The sequence below is a fragment of the Pongo pygmaeus genome, chromosome 18, assembly GCF_028885625.2.
Source record: "Pongo pygmaeus isolate AG05252 chromosome 18, NHGRI_mPonPyg2-v2.0_pri, whole genome shotgun sequence".
NCBI lineage: Eukaryota > Metazoa > Chordata > Mammalia > Primates > Hominidae > Pongo > Pongo pygmaeus.
In genome coordinates this window covers 27,480,059-27,497,262 of record NC_072391.2, presented here as the reverse complement: position 1 = coordinate 27,497,262, position 17,204 = coordinate 27,480,059, and the positions used below count along the sequence as shown (strand labels likewise).

The window sequence follows — 17,204 nt, the reverse complement described above, 5'->3', positions numbered from 1 at the left end:
CAAACTCTGCTTCCTGGGTTCAAGTGATTCTCCTATCTCAGCCTCCCGAGTAGCCGGGATTATAGGCACATGCCACTACGCCCAGCTGATTTTTTGTTTTTTATATAATATATATTTTTAAAACCTAACTCCAGATTTTTCCCTTAGATGAGGTGATGAATTTTGTTGTTGTTTAAACAAATTTGAGCTGGAGCTAATCCTTCTTTAGTTTAGACAATGACTTCCAAACAACATGAGACCAGAGAGTCCTGAGATATCAAAGGCTGGACAGAATCCCAGCACTTGAAGATTCTTTAAGAAGTGACTTTAATTGAACCAAAGACCACTTACTGGCCACCACACCATGTCCCCTCCAGCCAGGAAGTAGCCTTTCACTGTGTCTCTTTTGGTCTTCACTGTGGACTAAAAGAAAAAAGAAGAGAGGTGGGTGAGGGAAGACGTTAGCAATCAGAGGCATCTCAAAACGGCCTAGGCCAGGGATTGCAAACTGGGAGTCCCGAGGGCCAGATTCAGATATCAAATATATTCTGTTTCTCCCAGAGTTTTGGAGAAAATTTTAATTTTGTGTCTTTAGAGGAAACATAAACTCTTCAGGTCAACACAGCTCCTACCACTTGTGGCTACAAACATTTATTTTATGATAACCTACTTGGTCTCCCTAGACATTTGAGTCTTAGGCTCATGGCTTGTCTATGATATTTTATAACTGATACCATTTACTGAGTGTTTACTATGTGCCAGATGCTGTGCCAAGCACTTCATATGCATTGCCTCATCTAATCCTTACCAACCCCTATGAGGTTTGTGTCATTAGGCCAATCTGATAAAGGAAGAAACTGAGGCTCATGTCTCAGTCTGTTTTGCACTGCTATAACAAAATACCCGAAACTGGGTAATTTTTAAACAACAGAAATTTGTTTCTTACAATTCTGGAGACTTGGAAGTTCAAGATCAAGGCACCGAGAGGTTTGGTGTCTGGTGAGAGCCTGTTCCTCATAGATAGTACCTCCTCTGTGTCTTCACATGCCAGAGGAACAGAAGGGCAAAAAGGGGTAAAACTAGTTCCCTTGAGCTTCTTTAATAAAGTCTCTAATCCCATTCATGAGGGCTCAGTTCTTATGACTTAATCACCCTCGAAAGGCCCCATCTGTTAATACTATCACATTGGTGATTAATTTTTTCTTTCTTTCTTTTTTCTTTTCTTTTCTTTCTTTCTTTCCTTCCTTCCTTTTTCTTTCTCTTTCTTTCCTTCTTTTTCTTTCTTCTTCCTGTCCCTTCCTTTCCCTTTCCCTCTTTCTCTCCCTCCCTTCTTTCCTTCCTTCCTTCCCTCTCTTTCTCTTTCTTTCTCTCTCTTTCTCTTTTTTTCTTTCACTCTCTTTCTTTCTTTCCTTTTCTTTTTCTTTCTTTTTCCCTTCCCTTCCCTTCCCTTCCTTCCTTTCTTTCCTTTCTCTCTCTTTCTTTGTTTCTTTTTTGAGACTGGTTCTCACTCTGTCACCCAGGCTGGAGTGCAGTGATGTGATCATGGCTCACTGTAACCTTGAACTCCTAGGCACAAGCAGTCCTCCTGGCTCAGACTTCCAAGTATCTGGGACTACAGGCATATGCCACCATGCTCAACTAATTTTTGTGTTTTTTGTAGAGATGGTATCTTACTATGTTGCCAGGCTGGTCTTGAACTGAGCTCAAGCGATCTGCTCACTTCAGCCTCCCGAAGCGCTAGGATCACCAGCGTGGGCCACTGCGCCTGACCTTTTATCTCAAAGTTGTTAATATCCTTAATACAAAAAGAGCTCCTGGAAATTGATAAGAAAAAGAAGAAGAACCTAATAGAAATAAGGCAAAAGATATGAAGCCATAGTTCACATAAAGAAAATATGTGGTGTTTAAATATACATAATGGGGCCCAGCCTCATTCATTGTAAGATAAATGCATATTAACAATACTGGCCTGGTGCGGTGGCTCACCCCTGTAATCCCAGCACTTTGGGAGGCCGAGGTGGGTGGATCACGAGGTCAGGAGATTGAGACCATCCTGGCTAACACGGTGAAACCCCATCTCTACTAACAATACAAAAAAAATTATCCGGGCATGATGGCGGACGCCTGTAGTCCCAGCTACTAGGGATGCTGAGGCAGGAGAATGGCGTGAACCCGGGAGGCGGAGCTTGCAGTGAGCTGAGATTGCACCACTGCACTCCAGCCTGAGGGACACAGCAAGACTCTGTCTCAAAAAAAAAAAAAAAAAATACTTTGAGATATTATTTTTCCTGGTCTGACAAAAATGAGTTTGACAATATACTGTTGGTGAGAATGTGACAAAACAGACTTTCTTATCATTTCTGATGTGTACACCTAAGGAGTGCAATTTGACACAAACTAGTATAATCACAAATGCATATATTCTTTAATATACGCATTTCTGCTTCAGGGAATTTATCTTATAGCTACACCCCACATGGTGTACAGAGTTTATTTATTTATTTATTTATTTATTTTTGAGACAGATTTTCACTCTTGTTGCTCAAGCTGGAGTGCAATGGCGCAATCTCGGCTCACCACAACCTCTGCCTCCCAGGTTCAAGTGATTCTCCTGGGTTAGCCTCCTGAGTAGCTGGGATTACAGGCACCCACCACCATGCCTGGCTAATTTTTTTATATATATTTTTTGAGATGGAGTCTTACTCTGTCGCCCAGGCTGGAGTGCAGTGGCGTGATCTCGGCTCACTGCAAGCTCCACCTCCCGGGTTCATGCCATTCTCCTGCCTCAGCCTCCCAAGTAGCTGGGACTATAGGTGCCACCACACCTGGCTAATTTTTTGTATTTTTAGTAGAGACTGTGTTTCACCGTGTTGGCCAGGCTGGTCTCCAACTCCTGGCCTCAAGTGATCTGCCCACCTCTGCCTCCCAAAGTGCTGGGATTACAGGCGTGAGCCACCGCACCCGGCCTAATTTTTGTATTTTTAGTAGAGATGAGATTTCACCATGTTGGCCAGGCTGGTCTCAAACTCCTGGCCTCAAGTGATCTGCCTGCCTCGGCCTCCCAAAGTGCTGGGATTACAGGTGTGAGCCACTGCGCCCGGCCAGGGTTTGTTTATTATAGTATAGTTTATTATAGTAAGAGATTGGAAACAATCCAAATGACCTTCAGCCCACGACTAGTTAAATAAATTACAACACAATCATCTAAGGAAATATTATGCAACTTTTAAGAAGATAAGGAATGTCTACGTGCTGATGTGAAAAGATATCTAAAAGATACTGAGAAGTGAAAAATAGAAAGTTAAAAAACAGTATAAGCTACCTTCTGTTTAAGAAAGAAGGAAATATGCATATTAAAATTTGCTTGGATTTGCATAAAGACACTTGAACCATCCATATGCTAATGTACTAACAAGCTAATAATATTGGTTACCTGTGGAAAGAAGGTTAATATTGAGACTTTTCATTGCTTGTCATAAGTGATTTTTATTTTTGAACCATGTGACTGTATTGCCTTTTAAATTTTTCTTTAAAGTAAAAAAAAAAAAAGCTGGGCTGTTTGTAATCCCAGCACTTTGGGAGGCTGAGATGGGAGAATTGCTTGAGCCCAGGAATTTGGGACCAGCCTGGGCAACATACTGAGACCCCATTTCTACAAAAAAAATTTAAAAATTAACTACCTGGCAGCTGAGGTAAGAAGATCACTTGAGCCCAAGAAGTCGAGGCCGGAGTGAGCTATGATCGACACCACTGCATTCTAGTATCCTGAGCAACAGAGGGAGATCCCATCTCAAAAAACAAAACAAACAAAACAGAAACAAAAACAAAAACAAAACATGAGCTTCAAAGTAAGGGAGGCAGGGATTCTAACCCTAGCTCTCCTAACTTACAGGATGAGGATCTTAAATTATTTGGGCCTGTGTTTCCTTATCTGTAAAATGGGTATTGTAATAGCATCTTTCTCATAGGGGCCTGTGAAAATTACATAAGAAACGTAAGTGAAAATGCTTAACACAGTGTCTGACAATAGTCCACACCCAATGCATGTTTAAAAATTTTAAGTTCTGATTACTCTATAACCTTGTGTTAGTTTCTTCCTCTCACAGTCAGTATCTTAGCTCCAAAAGGATGAGGTTAACTCTGGACCTCTAAAGAGACATTTCCTTCTCTCTTCATCCCCCATCCCCCAGTGGCCTGGCTTACCCATAGTCCAACAGCCAGGACAAAGAGGAAGTACAGAACCAGCACCGCGATGTCCCCAGGCTCCAAGCCCTTCTGAGGAAACGCATCCAGGGGATCTGACTGTGGAGGCTGAGGGCTGCTGGTGCCGCTCTCCATGGTCCTGAACGAGACCTCTGGATCCTGAGAAAGGGCAAATGCCAGTCAGATGCCAGATCCTAGCCAGCATCATTCTTCTCACCCTTTCTGTAGCTACCTCTCTAGGCCATCCATGAAAGAGGACCCATGTGGAGGGATGTGTGGTGGAAGACAGATCTTCAGGGAAGACAGATCCATCCATCCATCCATCCACCCATCCACTCACTCATTCATTCATTCAACACATATTCATAATGAAGTCACATCAAATCTGCAGTCAATTTTGTCACTCACTTGGCAAAATAGAAAGAAGCATAAACAATTGCAATAGTACAGATGATTTCAGCACCCTCTTCCACTTAGCAAGCATGTGTCCCAGAGTGAAAGAAAAATGAGACACCTGAGTCAGTCTCCACTTCCGTGGTACCTCACAGCTGGGTGAGAGTCAGGTCAATAATTTTGTCTGGGGCTCAGCCAGACACCATAATCTTGTTCCAATGCTATATATACCCATGAAATTTAATATATTTAATAAACACCCATATTGCACCTACTATATCCTGGGCATCATTCTAAGTGTTTACTAACCTGCAAAGTGGGCACTATTGTTATCATCCCCATTTTACAGATGGTGAAGTTGAGACACAGAAAAGTTAAGTAAGTGCCCAAGGTCATAAATCTGAGATTTGAACTCAATAATCTTGTTCCAGAATCCATGCTTTGAGCCACTAATCTAAGCAGTTTTCTCAGTGCCCTGCAAATCCATGGGCAATTTAAGGGATTCTTGTGGTAGACAGAGAAATGGCCCCCAAAGATGTTTACCTCTAATCCCCAGAACCTGTGAATATGTTGTTACATATCAAAGGACAATTAAGTTTGCAGATAAAATTAAGGTTGTTAGTCAAATCACTTAAAATAGGGAGATGCCTAGCTGCAGCTAACCTGAAAATAGAGAGATGCCTGGATTAACTGGGTGGGCCCCATGTAATCACATCAAAAACAGAATCAGAAGAGATAGCCACAGAGATGACAGCATGAGAAGGATTTCACTCAACGTTGTTAGATTTGAAGATGGGGTAATGGAGCTACAAGTCAAGGAGTGCAGGTGGCTTCTAGGAACTGTAAAAGGCAAATTAATAGATTCTTCCTTAGCACATCCAGAAGGAATTAAGTCCTGCTGACACCTTGATTTTAGCCCAGTAAGACCCATTTAGAACTTCTAACCTCTATAACTGTAAGGTCATAAATTTATGTTATTTTAGCTACTAAGTTCATGGTAATTTGTTAAAGCAGCAGTCAGAAACTAATAAAATTTCCAAGGGTGATTTTTGACCACAAGTGATCAGGGCATTGACTTATTCCTGTGTTAAGATGCAACTCCACTCTCTGTCGGCCTTTGGGCATCCAGAAATGAAAATATTTGATCCCTGCCCTCTTGCGATGCACAGCCCAGTGATGGGACAAAGCCATCCATGGACAACAACAGCACAACGTGATGTTTCATAGAGGGCAGGTTCATGGGGAGAGATGTTAAGAATTCAGGCTCAGAAGCTGTACAGCTTGGCCGGGCTCAGTGGCTCATGCCTATAATATCAGCACTCCGGGAGGCTGAGGTGAGTGGATCACATGAGGCCAGGGGTTCAAGGCCAACCTGGGCAACATGGCGGGACCCTGTCTTTACTAAAAATACAAAAATTAGCTGGGTGTGGTGGCGCATGCCTGTAGTCCCAGCTACTCGGGAGGCTGAGGCATGAGAATTGCTTGAATCTGAGAGGTAGTGGTTGCAGTGAGCTGAGATTGTGCCACTGCACTCCAGCCTGGGCAACAGAGCAAGACCTTGACTCCACCATTTACACTTAGCTAAGTTTATTTTATTTTATTATTTTTATTATTTTTATTTTTTTTGAGATGGAGTCTCACTCTGTCTCCCAGGCTGGAGTGCAGTGGCCTGATCTCAGCTCACTACAAGCTTTGCCTCCCCGGTTCACACCATTCTCCTGCCTCAGCCTCCTGAGTAGCTGGGACTACAGGCACCTGCCACCACACTCAGCTAATTTGTTTTTTTTTTGTATTTTTAGTAGAGATGGGATTTCACCGTGTTAGTCAGGATGGTCTTGATCTCCCGACCTCGTGATCCACCCGCCTCGGCCTCCCAAAGTGCTGGGATTACAGATGTGAGCCACCGCGCCCGGCTTATTTTATTTTTTGAGACAAGGTTTCCCTATGTTCCCCAGGCTGGCCTTGAACTCCAGCCTCAAGGAATCCTCCCACCTTGGCCTCCCAAAGTGCTGGGATTACCATGCCCAGCCCAGGTACATTTTTAAAGTAAGAAAAAACTCCAATACTTTTCATTTTATGTAATCTGAAGGTAGATTGTGGACTCAGATAGTGATAAATGGGATTTTTGCCCACATGAATATCTGGCGGGTCCTCTGAAAATCTTTGTTGTGTGGGCAATACACATTTCAGGAAGTCTAGAATTTCTGGCCTCCACCTACTGAATGCCAGTAGCACTCCCAAATTATTGTGACAACCAAAAATCTCTCATACATTTTGAAACATCTCTGAAGGCCAGGAACACCTCCAGTGCACACATGTGCTCTGGGTTAAAGGACGTCAGTGAAGAATTTCTAATAAGAAAGTGGTATGATCAGACAAGGGGCAGCCTTGATGAGAAGCAAGAATGCGGGCAGGGAGGTTATTCTGGAGCTAGTGACTCAGGCTTGAGACCATACATAGGCAGGGATTAGTCCATTCCTGCTGTTACAATCAAATACCTTAGACTGTGTAATTTGTAAAAAACATAAATTTATTGCTCACAGTTCTGGAGAAAGTCCAAGATCGAGCTGTCAGCAGATTCAGCGTCTGGTGAGGGCCCGTTCCTCATAGATGGTACTTCCTTGCTGTGTCCTCATATGGTAGATGGATGGGTCAAGTTGGCTCTCTCAAGCATTTTTTGTTTTATTTTTATTTATTTATTTATTTATTTATTTTGAGACAAGTTTTCACTTTGGTGTCCAGACTGGAGTGCAGTGGCACAATCACTTTTTCTCTTTTTTTAAAGAGACAAGAGTTTTGCTCTGTTACTCAGGCTGGAGTACAGTGCACAATCACAGCTCACTGCAACTTCAACCTCCTAGGCTCAAGAGATCCTCCTGCCTCAGCCTCCCAATTAGCTGGCACTATAGATGCACCACCATGCCTGGCTTTTTTTTTTTTTTTTTTTTTTTTTGTAGAGATGAAGTCTCACTATGTTGCTCAGGGTGGTCTCAAATTCCTGGGCTCAAGCAATTCCCCCAACTCGGCCTATCAAACTGTTGGGATTATAAGCATGAGCCACCGCACCTGGCCTCAAGCCTCTTTTATAAACATGCTAATCCCATCTGTGGGGGCACAGTCCTCATAACCCTAACCCTCTCAGATGCCCTGCCTCTTAATACTATTGCATTAGGGATTTAGGTTTCAATGTAAGAATCTGGGGACAGAGGGACATGCACATTCAGACCATAGCAGAGGGAGTAGATTAGAGAAATAATTTGGAGGCCAGGTGTGGTGGCTCCAGCCTATAATCCCACCACTTTGGGAGGCTAAGGCAGGAGGATAACTTGAGCCCAGGAGCTTGGCTACAGTGAGTTATGATTGCCCCAATGCACTCCAGCCTGGGAGGCAGAGCAAGACCTTGCCACAACCAAACAAACAAACCAACACACACACACACAAAAAGACTAACCTAACCTAACCTTTCTCTGTGCAAGAAAGTGAGAGGAAGGCCTAGAGGTGGAGACTCCCTTTCAGGGTAAGGGTGGAGGCTCTTAAGGGAGGTTCCAAGCAGGAAAAGCATTCTGGCAGCTTCAGGAGGGGAGGCAGTAAGGGGACCCTTGTGGGTTGTCTCAAGGTTGAAGCCCCATTAGGTAAGTAATGTTTGCATCAGACTTTAGAGGGGAGGAGGCTGGGCACAGTGGCTCATGCCTGTAATTCCAGCACTTTGGGAGGCCAAGGCAGGAGGATCACCTGAGGTCAGGAGTTTGAGACAAGCCTGGGTAACATGGTGAAATCCCACCTCTACTAAAAATGCAATTTTTTTAGGTGGATGTGGTGGTATGCAACTGTAATCCCAGCTACTCTGGAGGCTAAGGCAGAAGGATCGCTTGAACCCGGGAGGCGGAGGTTGCAGTGAGCTGTGATTGTGCCACTGCACTCCAGCCTGGGGGACAGAGTGAGACTTTGTCTCCAGAAAAAAAAAAAACAAAAAAAACTTTACTTTACAGGGGGAGTGATGGCTCCGAGAGTTTAAGTCGTGTCCAAGTCACATGGCTGACAAGTGACAAAGCTGGGACTCGAATCCGGTCTGATTTCAGAGCCTGCGTTTTCAAACACTTCAACCTGCTGCTTCCAAAACAGGATTTGGGGAAAGATGAGGAGCAGAAAAGTGCAGGAAGCAGGTTTAGGTGGAGGTTGATGCTGAATTGGGGAGTGGGGCAGAGGGAGGAGGGAGGAGGGGCGGCGGCTGCCTGGTGAGCCAGTCCTTCCCGTCCCTGCCCGCCCCTTCCAGACCTCTGCCTGCCAGGCACCGAGAGAGCGGTGGGAGCAGCTCCAGCAGATAAACAAGTTATTCATCACCGCCATGGGGCCCACAGCCGGCGAAACTGGCACTGATTCCAAGCCCTTCCTGAGTCTCCGGGAGGTGGGGCCCAGCCAGGGGCCGCGAGGGACGTGGCTCCATCTTCACGGTGGAGACAGGAACAGCGACCAAAGATGCTCTGGAGCCTCGGCCACAGGCTCCCAGGAGGAACCCTCCATGCGCTCCACCCTCTGCAAATCCATGCAGTAGGTATACTGAGAATCGGCCCTAACACTTGGTGAGCACAATTTCTATTTGAGTGCCAGGCATGGAGCACAGCCCTTTGAGGCAAACGTGATTTCACCTCCATTTCACAGGTGGGAATCAGAGGCACAAGAGGGGAAAGTGAGCCTAACTCAGGCATGGCTGTGCCGCTTGCTTCTAGGTCACAGTCAGTGCCGCGGGTGGGATCCCAACCCAGGTTTGGAGGTGCATTCCTGGCTGGTCTGTCTTTCTTGCCTGACACCTTTCTCTCCTTCATTCTCTCTTTCACTCCCTCTGGCTCTATTTCTTTCCTGCAAGCATTTATTAGGCACCAGCTGTGTGCCAGGCTCCATGCCAGGCCCTGAGGACTTAGTGGAACATTTATTAGTCACCAGCTGTGTGCCAGGCTCCACGCCAGGCCCTGCAACTCAGTGGAATATTTATTAGTCACCAGCGGTGTGCCAAGCTATGTGTCAGGTCTTGTGACTCAGTAAAACAAATGTTATTAGGCATCAACTATGTACCAGGCTCTGTACTAGACCCTGGGGACTCAGTGAAACAAACATTTATTAGGCACCATCTGGGTGCCAAGCTCTGTGCTAGGCCCTGGGGACTGAGTGCAACAAACATTATTAGGCACCAACTGTGTACCACGTTCTGTGCTAGACCCTGGGGACTCAGTAGAACAAACATTAGGCACTAGTTGTGTGCCATGCTCTGTGCTAGACCCTGGGGACTAAGTACAACAAACATTTATCAGGCACCGGCTGTGCGCCATGCTCTGTGCTAGACCCTGGGGACTCAATAGAACAAACATTTATTAGGCACCAGCTGTGTGCCATGCTCTGTGCTAGGCCCTGGGAACTCAGTAGAACAAACATTTATTAGGCATCAGCTATGTGCCATGCTCTGTGCTAGGCCCTGGGGACTCAGTGAAATAAACATTTATTAAGCAACAACTGTGTGCCAAGCTCTGTGTTCGGCATGAAGGACAAAACAATGAGAAGCGTAGACTTGGCCCTGTCCTCTGGGTTTTCATCTCAGTCCCCTGCACCCTGTGTGTACCTGGGCCCACTCGGTGAAATGACCCCGGGCACCCTTTGTCCCTTGCACAGTGATGTTTGGCTCCCAGGCTGCCTCAGGAGGGTCTGGTTGGGGTGGTTGGGGGTGGCTCCTTCTTCACCTCTTGTGAAGAACCCTCCCTGTGCCTGCGGGGAGGATTCACGGCAGCTTATGTTATAACAAAGGCTTTGTTGGCAAGGAGAACAGCCTACCCTTGAGGTCGCCTATTGGCCAACGCACAAAAGGAAGCTCAGTGGAGCAGGGACTTCTCTCATCCCTTCCTTTTGGCCACTGACATAATTTGCTATGGTAGATATGAAAATTTTCCACGCCCCAGGAGATGTGAAAAATCTCCACACCCTGGTGCAAGGAAAAGATCAGAAAAGAGGTTCCCAGGCCACAGGTGTGGGAAGGTGCACTGTGATTGTATTTGCCGCATTTCATGCCTTAGGCTGGCTTCTGGATGTGCATGATTCTTTATAACTTCTGTGTGTCTGAAACGTTTCATAATGAAAGAAAAAGGAGGGAAATAAACAGAACACAATTTATAGCATGAAGCCAAAGCACTCAAAGACACAAAATAGTACTATTTTGCCAGAGTGCAGGCGTATTTCCAGATGAATATCGAACACATTAGAGGGGGTGGCAGGAATCCGGGGAGAAACAGAGAGAGTGGGAGAGAGAGAGAGAAGCAAGGGAAGTTTCCTGCCCTGAATGAAAATGACAATGACTAATTACAAATTTTAATTATGAGCAACAGACTCTCCAGGAAATAGATATGTCGTGATAAAGTGTAAAGTGTAAATACTTTAGAACTGCACTGCCCTGACTCAGATCCCAGCTCTGCCTCCTATGAGCTCCTTGATCGTGGGCAAATCACCTCGCTGAGGCTCAATTTCCCATCTATGAAATGAGGTTAATAATTAGACATATGTCACAGGTTTGTAAAAAGCAGTAGGCATGTTCATTATATGTGTAATGTGATTAAATACAGAGTACTTGTTCTGTTCCCCGTCCATTTTATAAAATCATTTTTTTAAAAGACAGCATGACTTGGGAGGCTGAGGCAAGAGGATTGCTTGAACCCAGGAGTTTTGTTTTGTTTTGTTTTGTTTGAGATGAAGTCTCACTCTGTCCCCCAGACTGTAGTGCAGTGGTGCAATCTTGGCTCACTGCAACCTCCACCTCCTGGCTTCAAGCGATTCTCCTGCCCCTAAGCGATTCGCCTGCCTCAGCCTCCCAGGTAGCTGGGATTACAGGCGTTTGCAACCACGCCCGGCTAATTTTTTTTTTCTTTTTTTGTATTTTTAGTAGACATGGGGTTTCACCATGTTGGCCAGGCTGGTCTTGAACTCCTGACCTCAGGTGATCCGCCTGCCTTGGCCTCCCAAAGTGCTGGGATTATAGGTGTGAGCCACTGCCCTGGGCCCAAGCCCAGGAGTTTGAGACTGCATTGAGCTATGATTGCACCACTGCATTCCAGCCTGGGTGACAGAGTGAGACCCTATCTCTAAAAACAATAAAAATAAAAATAAAAAGAGCATAAACTAGGCTGGGTGCAGTGGCTCATGCCTGTAATCCCAGCACTTTGGGAGACTGAGGCAGGTGGATTGCTTGAGGTCCAGAGTTTGAGACCAGCCTGGCCAACGTGATGAAACCCTGTCTCCACTAAAAATACAAAAATTAGCAGGCCGTGGTGGTGGGCTCCTGTAATCCCAGCTACTTGGGAGGCTGAGGCAGAAGAATCGCTTGAACCTGGGAGGTGGAGGTTGCAGTGAGCTGAAATTGCACCACTGCACTCTAGCCTGGGTGACAGAGCAAGACTCTGTCTTAAAGAAAAAAAAATTAATAAACTTTGTGGTTAGGCAAACCTTGGCCACTTATGTGCATGAATCACGTTTTGAAGTCACAGCCTCCCTACAAGGACTCTGATTAACTCCATTGTACAGGTGAGGAAAACAAAGCTGAGGCCGGGTCTAAGGCCACACTGCTAGTAAATGACTGAACCAGGGCTCCAACCCAGGTTTAACTCTAGAGCTCCTAACTACCCTGAGACACGTGGACCTTGGTGGGGAAAATTCCAGATGTGATAAGGACTGGCATGGGTCACACCGCCCAGGCTGGAAGCCACTCGCACCCTTTCCTGCCACTCCTGGGCTGCAGTGGCGCTGACTGCCTGCTGCACTGCAGCAAGCTGTGCCCTGGCCTGGCCTGGGTCCAGGGAGCCTGGTGGAGGCAGCCCTACAAGAGGGAAAGAGTCAGTCCTGGAAGGCAGAGAAGGGCTGTCTGGGACTAGAACTGCAGGAAGAAGGGCTAAATGACCACCCCTGGCCTCCTCCACCAGTTGATGCCATGGGGTTCATAGAAACACAGAGGTCTCTACAAAAAGGCCAAAAAGACAGATCCTGGTTGGACTCAATGGCTCATGCCTATAATCCCAGCATTTTGGGGGGTCAAGGCGGGAAGATCGCTTGAGCCCAGGAGTTTGAGACCAGCCTGGGCAATGTAGTGAGACCCTTTTTTTTTCCTCTACAACAAATTTTTAAAAATTAGCTGGGCATGGTGCCGCGTGTCTGTGGGCCTGGCTATTTGGGAGGCTGAGGCAGAAGGATTGTTTAAGCCCAAGAGGTTGAGGCTGTAGGGAGCTATGATTGCACCACTGCACTCCAGACCCTGACTCAAATAATAGATAATAATAATGATAATAAAATAAAAAATTTTAAAAACACATCTCAGGATTTGAGGCTGAAGCAGAGGCCAGGATCACCCCTAGTCCGTTAGGAAGAGCCACAGCTTCAGGTATCTGGAAAGAAATTCTAGGCACAGCAGGGCAGGGCAGCGTTCCCTGAATGGTCCACAGCAGGGTAACAGGGCATATGCCCAGTGAGTGCAGGGGAGCCGGCAGAGCGTTCTCCTCCACCTGCCTTTCAGGGATGACCTTGTCTCATTATTCCAGAGAGAACAGACATTACAGAGCACCTTCTGAGCCCAGACATGTCCATCCAAATGCCAACATGGCATCTCTCATGGATATATATATATATATATATTTTTTTTTGCCCCCAAGGCAGAGTCTCGCTCTGTTACCCAGGCTGGAGTGCAGTGGTGCGATCTCTGCTCACTACAACCTCTGTCTCCCGGGTTCAAGCGATTCTCCCGCCTCAGCCTCCCGAGTAGCTGGGATTACAGGCATGTGTCACCATGCCCGGCTAATTTTTGTGTTTTTAGTAGAGATGGGGTTTCACTATATTGCCCAGCTTGTCTTGAACTCCTGACCTCAGGTGATCCGCCCGCCTCGGCCTCCCAAAGTGCTGGGATTACAGGCATGAGCCACCATGCCCGGCTTCTCATGGTTACTTAATGGATGTCTGAAAGTTCACACATGCGAGTTACAGACCAAGCTCTCCAGCCCAAGCACATGCTTCTTCCAGTCCTCCCCACCTCACTAAACGGCAGCTGCATCCACTCTGCCACTCCTGCCAGAAACCTGAGTCATCTATAAGGCATTAATTCATTTGTTCACTTATCAAGTGGTCTGTGAGCACCTCTATGTGCCAGGCACTACATCTAAGTACCAAGAGTGCCTGGTATGTAAATGTCTCATCGAAGAATTTATAGCATCCCTTTCTCACCTCCCAGAATCTATTCACTCCCAATTCCATTCTCTCCTACTTCCAAAACATAATAAATCCACACATTTTCCCTCATTTTTAGTGCTATCACCCTTGTCTGAGCCACCATCACTTCTGTCTAGGTTAGAGAAAGACCCTCCAGTCTTACCTCCCCGATATCCATTCTTGCTTCCTTTTTTATTTTATTATTTTATTTTGTTTTAATTTACTTAATTTTTAGAGACAGGGTCTTGTTCCCTTGACCAGGCTGCAGTGCAATGGTACTGTCATAGCTCACTGTGGCCTCAAACTCTCGAACATCTGTGCTCAAGGGATCCTCCCACCTCCGTCTCCCAAGTAGGTGGTAGGTGGGACCACAGGTACATGCCACCATGCCTAGCTAATTTTTTATTTTTTGAGACAGGGTCTCACTCTGTTGCTTGGGCTGAAGTGCAGTGACACAAACATAGCTCCTGCAGCCTCAACCCCGTGGGCTCAAATGATCCCTGCACAGTGCTGGGATTACAGGCATGAGCGACCATGCCCGGCCTCCAGCTAACTTCTTATTTTGTAATTTTTTTGTAGAGACGGGGTCTTGCTATGTTGCCCAGGCTGGTCTCAAACTCCCGGCCTCAAGCAATCCTCCCAGCTTGGCCTCCCAAAGCACTGGGATCACAGGCATGAGCCACTGCACATGGCCTTGCTTCCTTTTAATCCGCCCCTCACTCGGAAGCCAGAGAAATCTTTAAATATGAGTCAGATCAGATCATTTTCCTGCTCAAAACATCTCCGTGCTGCTGAGGTGCTTTGTTGTGCTTCCAACCCCATCACACACTAGCATTCATTTTATTCCTGGAACACAATTTCTGGCCTCAGGGTCTTTGCCATTCTGTTCCCTCTGCCTGGGATGCTCTTCCCTGCACTCTCTGTTGGACAAGCTCCTACTCATCCTTTAGATGTCAGCCTGCCGTATATCCCCAAAGGAGCCCCCTCTTGGCCTCAATATAAATTGGGTCCCCAAGCTTTTTGCCTTCATGGCAAACACAACTTCTCATCACAGTCGAATCAAGTGTAACATTTGATGTGTGTGATCCTCTCATTACCCCTTGTCTGCACTGCACAGCAAGCCCCATAAAGAAGGGTCCGTGTGTCTCTGTCACTCTCATTGTGTCTCCCAAACAGGCATGCAATAAATGTTGGTACAACAAACAAATGTGGGATTTTTAGAGCCTTTACTATAGACCCTTTGCACGCTGTGACCTCTCAAGGGACGGCATTTTTCCAAGTCCTATCTGCAGGATGCCCAATGGGCTAGGACACTTCTGTCAACTATTGCCCAGAATAATCCAGCAGAACACCATTTGAAAACCACTGATTGGTGGGGTGCAGTGGCTCATGCCTGTAATCCCAGCACTTTCCAAGACTGAGGCAGGAGAATCGCTTGAGTTCAGGAGTTTGAGACCAGCCAAGGCAACACAGGGAGACCCCATTTTTACAAAAAATAAAAATAAAAAAGTTAGCAGGGCATAGTGGTGCACCTGTAGTCCCAGCTGCTTGGGAGGCTAAGACGGAAAGATCGCTGGAGCCCAAGAGTGCAAGGATGCAGTGAGCTATGATAGTACTACATTTCAGCCTGGGCAACACAGCGAGACCCTGTGAAAGAAAAGAAAGAAAGGAAAAGAGAAAGAGAACAGAAAAGACAGAAAGAGAGAGAGAGGAAGCAAGGAAGGAAAGAAGGAAGGAGAAAGGGAAAGAATGGAAGAAAGAAATAATAAAAGAAAGAAAGAAAGAAAGAAAGAAAAGAAAGAAAAAAGAGAAGAGAAAGAGAGAGGTGGGAGGGAGGGAGGGAAGGAAGGAAAGAAGGAGGGAGAAAGAAAGGGAAATAAAAGAATAAAGAAAGAAACAAAAGAAAGAAGGAAAGAAAGAAAAGAAAGAAAGGAAGAAGGAAAAGAAAGAAAGAAGAAGAAAGAGAAAGAAAGAAAAAGGAAGGAAAGAAAAAGAAAATCACTGATATTGTGGCTGAGCTCATGGCCACAGGAATTGAGTCTCAGCTTGGCCACTCACTATCTGTATTACCTTGAGCAAGTTATTTAATGACCCTTAGACTCTGTCCATGAATTAGGGGGTGCTGTACCTACCTTACAGGGTTTCTGTGTCAGTTAGATGAGATCCAGATGTAAAGCTCTCTGCACGTGTCTGACACGTACCAGTGAAGACTTGTATTTGCCTTGTAGTTAACAGCAGCTGCAGTTGTAGTAAATACATTCCCCTAGCTTTTTATTGCTTATGTGGATATATTTACCTTCGTTATCTCTGGGTAACACACCTGTGGGGTGGATCAGCCTGAGGTTCATATTCCCATTGACAGATAAGGAACCTGAGACTTGGTGAGGCAAAATGTTTGGCTCAATGTCCCTGACCTTGATTAAGCGGAAGAGCTGGGACCCACGTACGGTGCTGCTGGCTGCCGGCTGCTGGCTTCACACCACCATGCCTACCCCACGAACACACTCCATTGTCCTGGTGTATGACAAGCTTTCTCTGCAGAGAGGGCTGAGCTTCCCCTGCCCCACAGGTGACAGCTGGAGTCCTTCTGCCAGCACCTGTCCCCAGACCCACTTCCCAGTTTGGAGAGTGGCTACCTGTTTGGGGGCGGGGGCTGTCTTACCTTATTCCAGATGCAGGGCTCCCTGCCCTGGGGGGCTGTCAGTGGCTTCTAAGGCACTAAGAGGTGGTGATGGTTGTAAGGAGGGAGACACCCGGGATCCTCTCTCTTTGCAGCCAAGAGCTTCCGGAGACAGCAGTGACCCTTCCTCCTATATGCCCACTGCTGAGAGAGCCTCCGAGCGGGTCAAACTCCAAACTCCAGCCTCAGCTGCAGCAGGGATTAAAGGAAGCGTGAATGATCTCCCCAGGGCGGAAGAGAGAACGGGGCCCAGCCCAGGACCCTTGAACTCTGAGCAGGTGGGGAAGGTGACATGTCCCATGCTCTGCCCACACCATCCTCCACCAGGGTCCTCACCTGCGTGGGGACCCATGGCATGGAGGGGTTGGGGAGACGCTGGAGCCCAAGGCACCATCCTGCTTCACTCACCCAGTCTTCTACTGTCCCGCCTCCACGCTGGGGACAGGCAGGCTTGGGACGAGCTGGAGGAAGAGGGGGGAGGAAAAATGCTGGCGGCGGATGGAGGGGACAGAGGCAAAGTGCCAGGAGGGACGTCCAGCCACAGCCCTCACCGCAGTGGCAGCAACAGGAACAGCAACCATTGCTTGTGCAACCCCTTTCCATACACTCTCCTGACGGAGGCACGGCAAAGAACAGGTGTCTGCCTGAAGTCGGGAGTTCGAGACCAGCCTGACCAACATGGAGAAACCCCGTCTCTACTAAAAATACAAAATTAGCCAGGTGT

General features: G+C 46.7%; 1 protein-coding gene across 1 annotated transcript in view; it reads right to left on the bottom strand.

Moving 5' to 3' along the window:
- Positions 1–16,944, bottom strand: part of SLC5A11 (solute carrier family 5 member 11) — a 64,617-nt gene extending 47,673 nt beyond the window's left edge. Inside the window, exons 1-4 of the mRNA XM_054453152.2 lie at positions 16,889–16,944; positions 16,463–16,669; positions 4,183–4,341; positions 331–402 (exon numbers count right to left, since the gene is read on the bottom strand). Of these exons, the coding sequence (XP_054309127.1) occupies positions 331–402; positions 4,183–4,317 (207 nt within the window). The 5' untranslated portion in view covers positions 4,318–4,341; positions 16,463–16,669; positions 16,889–16,944. The remainder of the gene's footprint in view (positions 1–330; positions 403–4,182; positions 4,342–16,462; positions 16,670–16,888) is intronic.
- Positions 16,945–17,204: the final 260 nt, after the last annotated feature.